This window comes from Filicampus tigris, chromosome 4 (genome assembly GCF_054856515.1).
Source record: "Filicampus tigris isolate MCC_2025a chromosome 4, RoL_Ftig_1.0, whole genome shotgun sequence".
Taxonomy (NCBI): domain Eukaryota; kingdom Metazoa; phylum Chordata; class Actinopteri; order Syngnathiformes; family Syngnathidae; genus Filicampus; species Filicampus tigris.
In genome coordinates this window covers 29,600,938-29,618,341 of record NC_141220.1, presented here as the reverse complement: position 1 = coordinate 29,618,341, position 17,404 = coordinate 29,600,938, and the positions used below count along the sequence as shown (strand labels likewise).

Here is a 17,404-nt window from a genome sequence, read left to right as displayed (position 1 = left end):
ACGACGCCGAGTCAAAGCTCATTGGGCAAAAGCGAACATTATTTCCGGTTTCACCGAAGTCTTCGCCTGCGAATAATAGTAGATTTTAGAGTCACCTTTAGAGATGAATTAATCATAATTTACATGTTAACAATTTAAGGTATATGCGGATTGAATTTAATGTTAAACACACCAAATAATACCTTTGAGGCACGTGGCAGTGATGACGTAGGCAACAGGTGGCGGGCGAGATGTGATGCATTCAAGTACTCCCTCAGAACTCGTAAATTCGATAAGGCGAGTGCCATATTTTCCCCTCTTTAGTTGAAGTTACATGAGGACATACAAGATCTTGTGGGGGTAATCGGGGTTGGTGACATTTCTCCAAGTGCTCCCTCATGACTTGTAATTTCCAATTTTATATTGGAAATCGACACCCCATCATGAGTATTGCTGTTCCATTTGGCGTTTCTCGGTAGAAACCGGACACGTAAAAATCAATGTTGATTTTCAGTTCCGTTAATGCCTTCAAGTAGTCCCTCGTAAATTCAAATTGTACTTTGGGAATATTTGTGTCATTAATAATGTTCCTGCGACTAAAAAAAAAGAAGTTAATTTGACATTTGCAGGTGGCAGACGTTCAAGTACACACTCGTAATTCGTTTTTTTTTTTTTTTCAATTATAGTTTAAGAAAATGCATATTTGAGTGAGTTTGTCTATCAAAATAATAATAAACACAGTTAATGCGAACCCTACAACTGCTCCGTTGACAAAACAGAAATACAAAATTCTGTCACTGCTGGTTGGTTCCTAATGTTGAGCCACTGAGGACAATATTGACTTGGCTTACATTTTGCAAAAAGCAGGGATCGACTAACTGCCAAAAAGGAAACAAGGTGCGTCCTAAATATTGTATCATTGATTCTTATGAATTTGGGAACAGTTAATTGAATGAATTGACTGCAGTCTTGAGACGGTCTCTCAGGCCTACAATTATTTGTACCAGTCAAGCAACTTTAGGGTCTCCAGTCAAAAGTTATTGACATCAACAAGACAAAACTGACAACTAGGAATAAATCAAATAAGCATAGTGAGGTGAAACAGGTTTGCAAAACGAGGCACATTCTCACACACACATACATACATACATACTGGGGGGGGGAGTGGTGGGCATGGGGTTCTTTTTGTAATGTTTGTACGCCACTGAACAAACAGCACACACAAAGACACCGTCCATATTAGGGGAAATGGTTTAATCTGGAGACAGAGGCAAAGAAACACACCACATATGAACAAACATCGACCAAAAAGAAGAACAGAGTTTTTCATCTACACACTCTGCTATGGGGGGGAAGGAAAATAGAAACAAAAAAACACACAAAATAATCTATACGGATTTTAAAAAAAAAAGAAAAAGCAAGGCTCAAACTAAACAGTTAACTCTTAAACTAAGACAATTATCCACACACGTCAAAAATCCAGATGACAGCACAAATACTAACATGAAACTTACCACCATTTAGAGGATCCCAACCCCCCTCCCCCCCAGAAACGGATTAACTAACTGAGAAGAGTAAAGTCAAAACCAGGCAACTTTTTTTTTTTTTTCTTCCTTTTTTGTTTTAAAGACACAAAATGATGATAGTAATAATAATAGCTTGACGGCAACAAGCAAACAAGTCCTGGTCAAGGCGAGGAGGCCACATTGAGAGGCCAGACAATTTAGATTTCTTTTCTTTTAATTTCCAATATAAAAAGCGTCACTGGTACAAAAGACATTATGAACAACCAGTTGTAGAAATCGGAAAAAGCCTGTGTATGCCTCAGATTTTTTTTTTTTTTCTCCTTCCTTTTTCAAACCCCACCCTCGTTCACAAAGTAAACAAGATCACATCAAGATGCACCCACTTTGGCTTTTCATCGAGACCGAAAACAAACAAAGGAACACATCTATTAAATTACCGCTTTATCAGACGAGGAATTCATATACTTTTATGCGTCTTATTTGATGACGACAATATCTAAAGAGGATGCAAAGCTACCACGCCGTCCGAAAACAAAGCACTTCAGAATTCAAACGAGAGAGTGATTGTTGGAGCTGGAATTTGGTGATGGAAGCCCCTGAAGTGAGACTGGCTGTACATCTGTACATTGTGCTTTCTTTTCTTTTTTGTCGTAAGGTTCGCTAAACACTTCACCACACACACACACACAAATATAACACAATGCCTGACTAACTTTAAAGTGGTTCTTAGAAACGTCAAATCAAGTCCACATAGTGTCGCAAAGTGTTCCAGTGCATGAGCTCACACCTTCAAATATATCATATATTTATATATGTATATATAGGGGGTGTTTATCGTTTTATCTACAAATGCTTCACGACACAATACAGTTACTAATGACACACCGAATTTTCTTTGGGGGGTGGGGGGTAGTTTAAGCAAGTGACACAGAAGGCGAAGTGCAGCAATCTAACCAAGGCCTGATAAGGATGTGTAGGCAGTTTTCTAGACGTGTATGGCACTTTAATTATTGTATTGCATTATATATAGAGAGATAGAAAACACACAGTAAAAAGCATTCAAAAGGAATTCTTGGGATACACACACACACACACACACACACACACATACACACGCGACTTTTTGCCCCAAAAAAAGAAAAGCTCCCATCTTTGTGCTTAGTGCTCCTTTACAAGACGACACGTATTTTGTGCACTTTTTTCAAATTGGGTAAGGGCGCTGAAGGGGGTGGGGCGGTGGGTGTTCTTGTTCATTTTGGGGGTGTTTGCAAACAAGGTGACAAAAACAAAACCAACAGCTGTACATGTCGTAATTTGCTTTTCACACAAAGAAAAACCCTGAGTTGGCAACTCATTAGCGCAAAATCTTGGCGACATGAAGGAGAGGGGGGGGGGGGCGCGTCTCTATAAGTGGTTGTTTTGGTGTGGTACAATAAAACATAAAATCACCCTTTGGGCAAGTGTAAACTTTGCGTGTCAACAGTGGAATGTATTTGTAAACCAACACCTCTATGGTGGGAATTGTGGGTTACAACTCATTGGGGGGAACAAAAAGTTTGTCAGAGTGGTCTCGTCTTCAGGGGCTCCCACATTGTTGACCACACAAACTGCATGCGTGTGCGTGCGTGCGTGCGTGTAAAAAAAAAAAAAAAAACTCAAGCATGTTGTGAATCGTCCAAACTTCTTGACACATGGGCACTTTGACAAGAAAACAAAAGACATTATTGTCTGGTATCTGTATGATCAACAGACATCATAAATCACACGAGGCATCCCAAAACAGTGAAAGCATCTGTAGTCATGAAAAAAAAAAAAAAAAATAGAATTCACAGAAAATCGAGACGTACCAAGTCATCCCAAAACAAATCTAATGAATGCAGAGGAATTTTCAACTTCAAGTGTGGTTTCAATTTAGTAGAAATGACTGTCAAACTGATTTTTTTTTTTTTTTTTTTTTTTTTTTACTACAGTCCCCCTTTTCCCTGCCCCCTTCCCAACACAGATGACATTACAACATAAATCTACAAAAAAAACCCAACGTTTTTGCCTGGGTTCTGTTAGTTAGACCTCTATAGATTCAATGGTATAAAATATAGGTAATCTAAGTGTGCATTTAAACCACAGATTGTCTATTTGTGAATCAGTTCTAAAAAAGTTGACTCGTGTAGGTAGTCATTTCTCCAAACTGAGCAAATGTACCTTTTATTGTGCCATTGGTAGTAAAAAAAAAAAAAAATTGTGTAAATAAAAACAAAATCTAGTTTTAAGTAGCTTTGATGGAGGAAAAATAAAAATCACACTGCCCGCTAAATGCAGAGCTCTCATTCAAGAGCGCTGACAGGGTTTTTTTGTTGTTGTTTTTTTTACTGGTCAGGGGAAAAAAATGAACAGAAGAAGAAAAAAAAAAAAAAAAAAAAAAAGAGTGGTTTCCAAGCCTTTTCTTTTCTTGAACATATTGCTAATGGCACCATATAGCACAGCTGGCGTGCCAATCCCTGTATATAACCCTACTGAGAGAGGTATTAAAAGGAAAACAAAAAAAGCTAAAATAAGAAATCCCACAGGTTTTTAAAACATTCAAAAAACAAATCATAATTTGAACGTAGGTACGTTTTCACATTAATTTTGCTTGACCTCTCTCCCATCCCGTCACATTTCAATACAAAAAACACAAATGATGAACACGCATGCAGAAACAAGTCAGGTTGAGCTAAGTGGGCGGGGCCAGGTATTGGTCAGGCGAGCTTAGAGAGACATCACAGACAATGGTGGTGGTGGGGATGAAGAGGAGGAGGCCAGCGGGGAGCGCGCCTTGCCTTTCAACATCATGAAGACATGCTAGGCTAATGATGAGCAAACAGGCATGGAGATTTGTTCTAAAAATCAAACAAAAAGGAATAAAAACACAAGAGACAGAGAGAGAGAGAGAGAGAGAGAGAGAGAGAGAGAGAGAGAGAGAGAAAGAGAAAGAGAGAGAAAGAGAAAGAGGACAAAGAGGAGAAAGTTAGGGCCACGGCACAAGAATCGTTTTAGCCATGAGCCACCCAAAACAACAATCAACACACAGCCGGGTTCCCCCAAAAACAAAATGGCCGCCCATTGCCCAGAAGGAAACTCTGGAAGCCAATTTGACGTGACAATTTGGACTGCTTGAAATTTGAGGTGCAACAATTCGTCGATCACATTCATCGACAACTATTTTGATCATTATTGACAGCCATCGCTTCACTCCACATTGTCCAAACGCTCCGATTTTAGCCTCACAACAGGACACATTCTCTGATTATTTTGGTGTTTAATCCAACAGAAGACAGATTTTCTAATATGTTACCGACCAAAGCAGTGCCAGAATCACAGTCAAGAGGGGATGTTCGATACCACTTTTTAGTACCCCATACACTGAAATAAGGCCGGTATCGGCCTAAAACCGATACCTGGTATGGGGGTACTCGCTCATCCCTGATCATCAATTTATGGAAAAGGTAATAGTTTGTTAGTTCTCACGTTCACAGAGGTCGGCGAGTGATAAGTCTTCTTTTCTTGTTTATGCGTTAAACACCACCAATTAAACAAAAATAATACGAAAATGAGGATAATGATTTTGGTGTTACAGATACAAAATCATTTTTATCAGATTCATTGATGGAATAACCAGCTAATAAACTGTAATGAGGAAAATAAAGATTTGGCACAAAAAAAAATTCCTACAAAGTTTTTCTCGGATGAATCGATGTAACAACCAGGTAACAAACGGTAATGAGCAAAGTAAAGATTTTGCAAAAAAAAAAAAGCTTCATACAAGTATTTTTTTTTTCGGTTTAATCGATGGAATAATCTAGAGCCCGATCTTTTGTACAACTGCATGCCTAGTTGGTGTTTCAGTGTCACAGATTGTAACAGAGAGACTGGAAGAGTCACGGACAGGCATTTGGTGGCTTCTATGGGAAGAGCCACATTTCATGTTTTCGGGGGAAGCCCAACGGAGGGCAGCAACAAACAGTCAACGGTAAACACCACACGTCCACGACACCTTCCGCCTCCGCCGACACATAAAAACAATACACGGACTGGACTGGACTGGACTCAAGTGACAAAATGGACTCCCGACATGCAATGTATTTGGCACCTAAAAGATCCATCTGGAGTCAGGCCCGGATGGATGGAATGACTGCAGGAGGGTGTTAATAATAGAGACAGACAGAGAGAGGGAGGGAGGAGAGCGAGCGAGCGAGCGAGCGAGAGAGATCGAAACAACGAGGGGAACATTACGAACGAGTGATGAGACGGACTCATGTACGTAAAGAAGCACACTGAGGACTCGGTGGTCTCGGCTTTGGCCCTTGAAACCCACGTGATCCTTAGTCAACCCGTCTAAGCGTCAGATGAAGTCAATGAAAAAAAGGCATGGGGGAGAAAATAAAAAAATAAAAAATCAACCCCAAAAAAAAAATTAAAACACCCGACGCTCTACACTAGTTCAATCCAGCAACAACACTGACTCCAGTGATAGTCATAAATAATCATACATTAAAATATTTAAGATAAAACAGCAGGAATGAAATACAGTAGACGTGAAAAGATCATTGCAAACGTGTTTTTGTTTTTTAAGGAAAGCCACAGGGCTCCTTTCTCCGCCCATGCCCCCACTGAGTCTGTGCTGTGGCGACTGGCCGGAGGGCGAACTTACCCTAGCATTGCTAGCATTAGAGCTGGGCAGGAGGGGTTTGGGAGGGGGTGGGGGTGGGGGAGGGGGATCGGGGCGAGGATCAGTAGGGCTTGCTGTCGTTCTTGGAACGCTTCAGCTGAACCTTCAGCCGCTTCATTCCAATCTGGAAGCCGTTCATGGCCTGGATGGCAGCTTGCGCCGAGACGGGATTGTCGTAGCTGACGAACCCTGAGGACGCACACGGGGGAGCGCGACGGTCAGACACTTTTGGGGATGGTCTCTGCCAATTTTGATCCCCAACATGCACATATTCTCAACAACCCAGCTGCCACCGATTCATCCGCCTGAGAATAAAATGACCTGGACGAAGGAGAAATTGCACTAGCATTAATTGGCTATGTGGGCAACCCTGATCCTCTTGGGCCACTTCGGGGTCGAAGGAGTCCTCTGACCGACACAGGTTACCAGCCAAAGAATTTGAATGAAAGAATATGTAGGAATAAGATTTGAAATATCTTGGATAAAAATTTGCCCCAAAAAAGTACTCAAGCCGACAAAAAGGCTGGGGGTGCACATGAGAAAAATGACACACAACAGCGGCGTGGGGGGACAGTAATGCCCCCAAAAATGACAAGTATCTGGAAAACAAAACTGGGCAGCGAGGGGGTGTAATTTCAGACAAAAACTGACAAAGCTATGACAAACCTTGGACATAATTATGACAAAATTCCCAAATCCTGGCAGCCAAAAAGCCAGGAAGCACTTGATCATCATCATCATCATCATCATCATCATCATCATCACCACCCCCCAGCAAGCTCCAACGGCCATCTTGGCTCCAAACAGCATCCTGTCAATTCTGCCGGCGGCCAGTAGGGGGCGCCGGAGCACTTACCAAAGCACTTGCTCAGATTGGTCTGTTTGTCGATGAACACTTTGGCCGACACCACGTTCCCAAAGGGCATGAACATCTGCAGAAGGTCCTGGTCCCCAAATTCCTGCGGCAGGTGGTAGATGAACAGGTTGGCGCCCTCTGGCCCTACTCCATTTTGGTAAAACAAAGGCCAGGATGTCACTTTAGACAGAGTCAAATCCAACATGAAGAAGCGGCGGGGGCGGGGCGGGGGCGGGGGCGGGGGCGGCGCGCTCACCTTCCTTCTGGTGCCCGGGGATGCTCTGCTGCAGGAGCGGCTGCGGGTAGAGCGAGGGCAGGGCCGACGCCGTGTACTGCTGCATCCCCGAGTAGGCCTGGGTCAGCGCGTCCATGGAGGTGGCCGCCGAGCCGTTGGCCATGGACGAGCCCAGGCCTCCGTTCAGGGCCCCCATCCCTGCACCAAAGACAACAAAAGGCGAGGCGGCGCAATCAAGCCGGCGCGTACACTGCGTGGATGACGGCAGCGAGAGCCGAGCGCCCACAAAAACGCTGGACTGGGGCGGATTTTCAGGCAGCTGTACTTGACAAGCGTCCGATGACTTTTTACACAATCGGGACTTTCCTACTAGGTCAAAATGGGTTTGTCACGACGCAAACATTCAATCCAGAGAGGCAATGACAACAACGGGCACAACAACGGGCACAACAACGGCCACAACAACAGCCGCGACAGGCCTAACAGCACCAGCTTCTCATGTTTGAAAGCACTCCATCTAACCTGAAAAAAAAAAAACCATACCAGTAAGGTTCCTTTCCTCCCTTTTTCTTATCATTTGTTAATTGTGATTCTTTTGTCGGTCCGTTTTCAATGTGCGGGAACATTGATAGCGTAAAGGTGGATTGAGCCAATGCAAAAACAAACAAACAAAAAAAGCTTTTCAAAACAAATTGTGTGTATATAACTTCATATATCATTTTTTATAGTTAAAGGGGAAATCAACCCAAACACCCTGCTCAGGGCTCAGGTCACGGCCAATCACGGCTCAGCTTCAGAGAACAGCTCAGCCGTGATTGGTCGTTACCTGAGCAACAAAATAGGTGGCGAAAAACGGCCGGATTAACTCGGATTCCACAAACGCACTATTCATCCGAATGCCTTGTTTCAACTCGTGGGCTTGCAGAGAACAGATTCTTGAAAATATGTTGGGGTTGACTTCCCTTTAAGTACATTTCAGAGGATATACTTTTTCATTTTGGCACAGGACTTAAATCATTACTTTAAGTTTAGACTTCACTCACATTTGATCGGCAGATATTTTGCATTTGATCTTAAATGGGTCTTAATTTGGATCAATGAGGTCAATGACCGGCTCGGCAAACTAAGACATTACAGCAAACCATCTCGTCCGCTCCAGGGAGGTTCTGTGCTGCCATCGTTAATCGACCAAGCTTTCTCAGCAGACAAAGCCCATTTTTTTTCCAGTAGTTTTTTTTATCGTTTTGGGGGAGTTTCCCCCATTTTCCATTTGTTGAATGTTTATTGGTGTTTTGGGGAGAATTTTTAGGGTTGAATTATTTGTTCCTAACGCATTTGAACTCATTCAATCCCAAAGACATTTGATGTATTGTCACGGTCCAGCCATTCAATCCCAGGACTTTATGTATACATTTTTCAAAAAAAGGGTCTGAAAATGTCTGGTACTGAGTAAGTTACTAAGCGTCAATTACAGGCGAATTTTGGCTTTGGTGGGCCACGCCGGTGCCAGTCACCCAGAGTACAGTAAATAAACAAGTTTGATCGGTCCATCTTCTTAGCGGAGCAGTGATTTAACAAATTTGTTTTTGTGGCGGGGGTAAAACTCGCTGATTCCTCAGACATCCTTACCGCCGACGCCGCTGGTGAGAGCGTTGAGACTGTTGAGGCCAACGGAAGCCCCAGTGAGACCCTGCAGGGTGCCCAGAGATGCCAACGTGTTCATGGCGGCACTGGCGCTGGAACCCGCCGTTGAGCCGGCTGGTGAGGGGGGGAAAAACAGGACATATGGCTTCAATGCGGGCGAGGGCTTGCCAAATCCAATAAAAACATGCATACGTGCAACATGGGGCAAGCTGAGCGAGAGCACTCGACGTCCACCGCGTACTGGATATATTTACGCAGCCTTAGCGAGTGCCCATGAAATTGTATGCAGATTTGAATACAATTCATTTTAAGGGCCAATTCCAGCGCTCGCTAGTCCGTAGCCTACTTTTACAGCCACTGGACACTTGATTAGGAACACGGGCACAATATGAGAGCCCAGTGCGGAATGTGCAACTACGGGCGAATTTCAATGAATTGGAACATTTTCAAAAACAAAAACCAAAAGCGGGCTAAAGGGGCAGTCAACCCAAACATTTGTTTCAAGAATATGTTCTAAGGTAACGACCAATCACGGCTCAGCTTCAGAAAAAGGGTCAGCCGCGATTGGTCGTTACCTGAGCCCTGAGCAGTTGTGATGTCATTTTCAGTGACAAAATGGCTGCCCCCAGAGATGGCGATGAATAACTCTTATTCCACAAAAGCAATATTGATCAGAATGCTTTGTTTCAACTAGTGGGCCCGCATAGAACATATTCTTGAAAAAAACAAAACAAAAAAACCCCAAAATGATTCAGCAATTAAAACAAGGCCAATTCCTACCTAATTTCTACATGCAAAATCATTTGGATAGTTTCTTTTTCTGGTAACATTGCATTTTTTGAGGTGTGTTGTGTTAGCTGTATGGAGCTTTTTTTTTTTTTTTTTTTAACTTTTAAAGCAAGTACGCTTTGCCTCTGATCAGGAGAACTGAGAAAGTGAGGACCGGTACTAATGAATACGTGCAAAGTGTGTCTCACTAGGTTTCCGCGTGTTGAAAGCATGCGAGAGGCACGTGCAGTGCAGCCTTTGAGCCAACACGCTGTCACTAAATCACCTGGGCTGGCCAGCGCTCCGAGCGCACTGGTGGCGGCTGACAGGCCGCCGGAGGAGGTGGGACTGCCAGAACTCTGCGCTGCCGCGGCTGCCGCGGCTAACGTGGCCAAATTCTGCAGCTGGAGGGGATTCACCCCTGCAAAAGAAAAGTGAGGCAATTCATTGGAGGGATCCAGCAAACGTTGTTCGCCGCCTCGCTTGCGGTCAATCAACAACGTGACAGCGGACTGCTGCCACGCTTCCATTTTCCACCAGTCCTTTGATTGTGCCGTAAAAGGAAGCACATGGACGCTCCACAAAGTACGACAAGGCGGATTCCTGCCACTGCGGAGGTTTGCGGCGGCGCGGAGGAGTCAACTCACCTAGCCTCTGAATACTGTTGAAACTGCTCTGGTTGCTCGTGGAAGCGGCCTGCTGCAGCAACTGAGGAAGGAGTGAAATTGGAGACGCGCAGTTAGTGCCCAACAATTTCATGCGGCGGGGGAGAAAGGTCACGTTTTCTGCCTCTCGACAAGTTGAAAGCGGAACACAAATAGATCGGCCGTTCGTGTTACGGTCTCACGCTGGCCGCTTGAAGATGGAACGAGTGTCACGAGGCTGGTGAGCCATCGCCAGGTCCTCCTATTTGTGTTTCGTCTTCAATGTCAAAATCACAAAGCTTCAGTGGAGGCATAGGCAGCACTCCAAAATGAACAATTGAAAAAACGAATAATAATTTGAAACGGGAAGTCAAATGTTCAATTTTCCCCCCAAAAAAAAATGCTGGACGCTTGTCTAAATGCGGCATTCTGATTGATATTGCGTTTGTGGAATAGAAATTAGGGAGCAAAATGCATCCGTTTTCATCCATCTCAGGGGGCCGGCCATTTTGCTCCTTGCTGTCGATTGAAAATGACATCACAGTAGCTCAGGGCTCAGTTTGCGAACGTCACATGACCAAACTCATAAAACAGGTGAGCCGTGATTGGTTGTTACCTGAGCCTTGAGCAACTGTGATGTCATTTTCAATTGACAGCAAGCGGCAAAAGGGTTCCAAATCAAAATGGCCGCATTTTGCTGCTTCATTCATCAGAGTGTCGCGTTTCGATGAGTGTGGGCACACAGGACACAATATTGTCAGGAACGTTTTTGACTTGACTTCCGCTTTAATGCTCTTGTTGTAAGTAATGCTGCGCCTTGTGCTAGCATTTTAAGGTTTATAAATGAGCCTAACAGCAATGCTAATTCACGCATTCTGAGTAAGTTGCATTTTGTCTGTGGACTTTCATTGCACGGTTTGGATGAACATTTTGGTTTGGATGTGCCATTTTTCATTGTTTTTTTTCGTTTGCGTGTGTGTGGTTTCCATGAGTCCAAATGAGGTTCCAGCACGTTGGAGGAGTCAATCTATCGAAACAACGATTTGAAATGGTCTACAATGGCACCTTTTTCAGCTATTGTGGCTGAGTCTGTTATGTACCCACTGCAATAAAAGATGCTGCAGCTTGTTAAGAGACAACCAACCAATGTTTAGCTTTCACGTGAACCAATTCCGCCCACGGGCCTGGAGTTGGACATTTGCTCGGTAGACCGCCACTTACGGCCAGGTACTGAGGCGTGAGGCTGCCCAAGCCGGCCAGGTTCCCCCAGGTGGAGGCGCTGTTGAGCTGCTGGATCTGCTGCACCAGTTGCTGCTGCAGACGACGCTGCTCCTTATCCCGCTGCGTGTCGGCAAATTTCACCACCAGAGGTGAGGAGCAGCCCTGAAGCGACAGCGACAGCAACATCAAACCGGTTCAGAAGCACACAAAAACAACAAGCCGGGGAAATGGGGAGGAATTGGCTTCAAGAAAGTAAAAAAGAAAAAATCTCAATCAGGGTAAAATGGGGCAAGGGTTGTCATTGTCGATGCCTTAAGGATCTTTTTCTGGCCGCTGCGTTCGTATGAAAGCTAACACACAGAGGACATGTGCCATGCACAGCTGAGCCGGGTCACATTCCAGAGAGGGCGCGGGCGGATGCTGCGGACCAGCGAAGCTGTTCGGGCCCTGAACGGAGTCCACAGACGACAAAGGAAGACAGCGATTGCAAACGGCAGCAGACGTTGACGGGGAGAGTGCAATACACTTAGAGACGGTCTCCACAATCAGACGGGCACAAAACGGCTCAGACAGATGCGTGAGGACAAAACGGCATGCGCTGCAAATGCAAAGTCTTTGTCAGAGTCGAGAGCCGTACGGACTGGACAGGGAAAACGGCTGGCCGCCGGTCCCACTACTAACCGGGACCAATTTCAATCTTAGGAGGACCAGACGACTGAACTCGCTCCATTTAATCGCTGTCAAATTATCCCCGGTCTCTCGTGGCTATGTGAGGACAAGGAACCGGAGCCTCGGTTCAAAGTTGCCACGGTGTGGACCAATACAGTTCAATTCTGAAAAACAATTCTCAACTCACTGGGCATTGAGCGGTCGCGTGATTTTTTTTTTTTTTTTTTCTTTTTTCTTTTTGAATTGACTGGCTGAGACATGTTCAAGTTTTTCCAACACATGGGGGCAGCAGAGTATGTGAGAAGGGAGGGAGGGGATTTTTGGGGGGGGGGGGGGGATCAGGTGCTGAGAGGGATACAGTACCTCCATAGTCTGAGAGTGATGCATGGTTTTGATTGCATTCTGTGCCATTGCCCTGGTAGCAAATGTGACAAACGCACAGCCTGTAGGAGGAGGAGGGGGGGGAGGAGGAGGAGGAGGAGGAGGAGGAGGAGGGAACAATAGGAGAGGGAGGGGACGGGGAGAGGGAGGGACAAGAAGAAACAAAAACAAGACAAAAAAAGGTTTGGACAAGTCGTTATGAACCCCAAAAAACACATTACAGTCACAGAGAATGCACACAGAACCACCCTCACTGGTTAGCACACAGAGAAAAGAAGACAACGCAACACTAACACATGAGCACAGTGACTTGACACATTCAAAAACTGCCACCCAGAGAGGCTGGACTTTGCGGTCAAAACACGGATTATACGGGCACACGTACACACCCGCGCGGAATGCACAAAGATACACGCCAACCTACAATTATCATAAAGAGCTGCAAATGTGGAAGAAAAAGAAACAAGTGTGGTTTGCTCGTTTTTACAAGTGGAGATGCGCGGCGGCTCCGGCGAGCTTTTTGTGCTCGTGGAAATGTGACGACGAGCTAATAATTCCTGCCTCGCGGCTCGCGACGGAGGCGACACAAGAGAGGAGCCCAGGCAGTTGCCAAGGCGACGGGGCCCATTGTAGCCCGATGGCGCTACGCGGCCGTCCTTCAACGTGCCGCGCGGGGGCCTCCAGTGTCGCGCCGCCCGCCCGCAAGGGCTTTTAGCGGAGAGGTGAGGGGGGGGGCACTTACCTCTGCTCTGCCCGTCGGGCCCGCGCAGGATTCGACACTCCTCCAGCTGGCCGAAGGACGAGAACATCATCCTGACCTCGTTCTCGCCGTATTTCTTTGAAACCATTCCGATGAAGAGTTTTCTGTCTTCCACCGCTGCGGAGACAAACAGGAAAACACAAAACAAAAAAAAAGTCGAGCTCTTGACTTGGACAATAATGGCGCGACGAAAGAAACTTGGGCCCTTCTCATGGCTCCTGCTTGTTCGCAACGCCGCCTTCGTCAAGCTGCCACATTCTCACCCTCAAAGTCTCCGCGCCACGACAAATCGGGACAACTTACAGGCTTTGTTTTCCTCCATGTCTGCTCCTCCAGGCAAACGACGATAATGATGATGATGATGATGATGATGATGATGTGTCATCCATTTTTGTGCTCACCTCCCGGACCCGCGCTCCCTTGGTGCCTTTTTAAAGCCTTTAATCCTCCTAGCTAGCGCTCGCCGCTGTATCGAAATTACCGAGCGCTTCCATTACCTCAACTAGAACCTTCACTTTATTCCGCCACCTTCCAAAAGAATTGCAGCCCACGCCCCCACCCGAGAAAGTTATTAAAAAAAAAAGAAAACACTTACCGCTGGTTTTCTCACTGTCAGCTGGTTTCATCTGGATAGGATGATGCATCTGCGGAGAGGAAAAGAAGGGTGGAGGGAGTCATCGAATTGCAAGCGGCCACAATGGCCCGTGAACCACGTCGGCGCTCCAGCTGGTTATCTGGCACCTCGGAGTTGAGACGCCTCCGAGCGTCTCCCTTTGCCTCTTGCTGCCTCGCAGGCTGTGCCAGCGCCCGCCCCTCCCTCCCTCCCTCCCTCCCTCCCCCCCTCGCCACCACATTTCACCAGTCATCCGCTTCGGAGCAAAGTTTGCTGCTTTGGAATCTTACTGTCATCGATTCCTCCTGCTTCATCTGCATGTTGACCAGCATTTCACCTCCACGTAACCCCGTTTTTTTGTTTTATTTCTCGGCGGGGCGGGGGGGAATTTGGGGGCTGTGCATCTCATTAGTCGGCGCAGCACATTCTAAATAGGCCAGGCTGCGTCGCGCCCGAGCCACGCAATAATAATGTCGGAACATTTCAGTCTTGATAATGCGAGTGGGCGGTGGGGTGCCTGTAGAACGAGCGCTCAAGGATATGACATTTCTTCCCCGCAGCTTTAACGGAGCCTCTCTCGCTCTCTTTTTCTGTCCTCGCATGACTTCGTCCCAATCAATATTTTCAGCACATTTTACCTGCCATGTGGCGCCAAAAAATAAACAACACCCACGAGAGGCCCTAGCAGCTTGTACGTATGATTATTTATTTCTTTATCTTAATGGGGGAAAAAAAGTGGTGGTGGTATTTTTCTTGTTTTTTCGACAAGCGCTAAAGAGAAGCGGACAGATGGCCCGCTCGGTATGGCTACTGGCGAGCATCGCTGACCAAGGAGTGAGAGAAATCTGGAATGAGCTCCCAAGCATTTTCAGTTTGTTTTTTTGAATTTTTTTTGTTGTTGTTGCCATCCAAACTCGCTCACCCGCTGCCGGTGCCAGTGAAGCTGTTCCGGCACACTTGATTTGAAATGTCTGGCTGACAGATCACCCTCCCGTGTGGAGAGCCGGCTCATTTATCAGCCGCCTTCGATATTTACATGTAGCCTGCGTGACGGCGGCCCTTTTTTTCCCCCCTCGTAGTCTGACGTATTGATCACAATTGACAAGTACCGCTGTTTGGTATGGATTGAATCAACTGTGGCAGTCGAGTGGTTTCGAATGGAGAAGAACGGTGGGGAGACTTGTGTGTGGCACTTGAAGCGGCGCCTGCGCGTTTGGCTGGCTGTACTCGCCAGATGTAACGGTTACTTTTTGAAGACTCGAAATAAAAATCTGCATCAATGATTCACGAGGGCGAGCATGAATAATTTGTTCCACTTGAAGGTGAACGGGTGCTTTGCTGGGCCCGACCAAATCAACCTCCTTCGGTCAAGACCAATTTCAGCTGGCATTGGGAGAATTGGTGCAGGCGCTTTCAGTTTGCAGCCAAGCCGGCCGGGCTCACGTTTGAGGTGTGCTTCGTACTCACCCCACTTAAGGTCTTTATGTTGTGTAGGGCATTCTGGGCATCCAGTGCAGCTTTTCTTGTATAAAAAGTTACAAAACAGCATCCTGCGATAGAAAGAGGGACAAACAATTTAAAAACAGAGCTGAAGCGGCAGGGCATTAACTAGGGTTGGAAAATGACAGCAATTTTCAAAGTTGGAAACTTTCCAAAGGAATTGATGGGAATAAACCAGGAATTTACTAAATGGAAGGTGGAACGTGAAAGGGGAGAATATATTTCCGCATAATCCTAACTCGAATGAACGTGGCCGAGAATATGGCACATTGGCCGGCCCGAACGGTGGCTGTGAGAGTGAACTGGTATCAAGTCTCGACAGTACTATATGAGATGGACCAATACAGATTATTAGTAGTCAGGGAGGCCGATAATTGGCATCTGGAGCCGATATTCGTTTTCAGTAATAAGGAATATCACAAATTTAAAACTCTTAACTTTGTTGAAGCGGCTTTAAGCATATGTTTTCTTGGAACAATTTTTCAGATTTCAAAAGTAACATGAAAACTTAAACAATAGCTCTCTATATTTTTCTACAGTAAATAAAGTTCTCCAAAATTTAAAAATGTAAGAAATGTCACTTATCTTAAAGTGCAGAGTGTTTCGGGGGTCAGTAGAATCTCTTATAAGGTTAACTGAACATTTAAATAAATAGTAGCTTGAAGTTAACACAGTGTTAAATTGATTTATCATCGGCCACCAGATTTTTTTTTTTTTTAAAACGCCGATGCCGATATTCGTCAAAATGCCGAATATGGACCCGGCCGATAATCGGTCCATCGCTAACATGTGCCCCCTTTGACAGCGACCGGTCGAGGGGAGACCTGACAAGCAAAGTAAAGCGATAGCCAGCCGTCAAAAACGAAGCCATTCCACCCATTTTAGTATCGTACTTTTGCACAGTTTGGCGACAAAATAGGTTACATTTACTGGCTTCAAGCTGTTCACTAGTCACCCATGTAAATTATGCGCAGTATTTTTGGTATATGCAGACTGAAAGCTGGACAAGCGCACTGCAGTAAGACTGGAGCGCATTGCATTCATCCTCCGGGGCTCCACAAAGTAACAGAACGTCATTTGTGGCGGGAGCAGGCTTGGCACTGGGTCATGAAACCTTTTTGCCAATGTGGCTGAACAGGATAAAAATCTGCCAGCCACATTTGAGTCTAGTTAGCCGTGTGACATCACGTTTATGTGGCGGCGTCACTGGCAAGGTGGTGAACGGGGAGCGCAGACACCCCCTGATGAAGCTATTCAAGAGAGATGTACTGAGGTCTTAGGTTTTTGCCATGCTATTGTCTCACTATGGACATACTCCAAGGCGGAATTTTGGTGTCGTCTGCCTTTTGCTTCAAGTAAGCTGGCAAAGGCTCCAGCCTCCTCTATTGTGACCACAAACAGGCTAAAGAGGGATAGATGACGGACGGACGGACGCACGCACGCACGGACGGATAATCCTGTCCAAAACAACCATATTTCACGCAAGCACAGGGGTAGCAATAGCAACTTACAAGTAGGGCTGCTCGATTATGAAAAAAATATTAATCACGATTATTTTGGTAATAATTGAAATCACGATTATTCATTTTTTGCTACAAAACAAGAACAGCTTTGAACATGTAAAAAATATGAAGACAAAATTCTTTGAAACGCTATAATAACCTAAGTTCGTTTTGGACCCAACAACATTTATTCAATTAATTATTAAAAAAAAAAATCTAAGTGCAAATGTATAAATTAAAGTATGGTTTCCTTGGATAAACAAACGAGTGAACTTGCTATGCACTTATAAATTGCCAAAGTAGTAAACCGCTTGGAGTAAAATGCCAATTTTGACAAAATAACAGACATGCTATTCATCTCTACATTTAGACCTTTGTCTGGAGCCTTTTTTGTTTTGTTT

The 17,404-nt window shown here is 45.3% G+C and overlaps 1 protein-coding gene across 6 annotated transcripts in view; it reads right to left on the bottom strand.

Moving 5' to 3' along the window:
* Positions 1 to 4,235: 4,235 nt before the first annotated feature.
* Positions 4,236 to 17,404, bottom strand: part of LOC147149403 (CUGBP Elav-like family member 2) — a 37,041-nt gene continuing 23,872 nt past the window's right edge. For 3 of the 6 annotated variants that reach the window (XM_086029226.1, XM_086029231.1, XM_086029228.1), the window contains 12 exons: positions 15,469 to 15,551; positions 13,984 to 14,032; positions 13,371 to 13,505; positions 12,611 to 12,690; positions 11,579 to 11,740; positions 10,361 to 10,421; positions 10,000 to 10,134; positions 8,931 to 9,059; positions 7,323 to 7,499; positions 7,067 to 7,246; positions 6,193 to 6,399; positions 4,236 to 4,381 (listed from right to left, as the gene is read on the bottom strand). In XM_086029226.1, the coding sequence (XP_085885352.1) occupies positions 6,272 to 6,399; positions 7,067 to 7,246; positions 7,323 to 7,499; positions 8,931 to 9,059; positions 10,000 to 10,134; positions 10,361 to 10,421; positions 11,579 to 11,740; positions 12,611 to 12,690; positions 13,371 to 13,505; positions 13,984 to 14,032; positions 15,469 to 15,551 (1,319 nt within the window). In that variant the 3' untranslated portion in view covers positions 4,236 to 4,381; positions 6,193 to 6,271. Of the gene's footprint in view, positions 4,382 to 6,192; positions 6,400 to 7,066; positions 7,247 to 7,322; positions 7,500 to 8,930; positions 9,060 to 9,999; positions 10,135 to 10,360; positions 10,422 to 11,578; positions 11,741 to 12,610; positions 12,691 to 13,370; positions 13,506 to 13,691; positions 13,840 to 13,983; positions 14,033 to 15,468; positions 15,552 to 17,404 lie in introns of those variants that run through there. The other 3 variants (XM_086029229.1, XM_086029230.1, XM_086029232.1) reach the window with 3 other exon arrangements.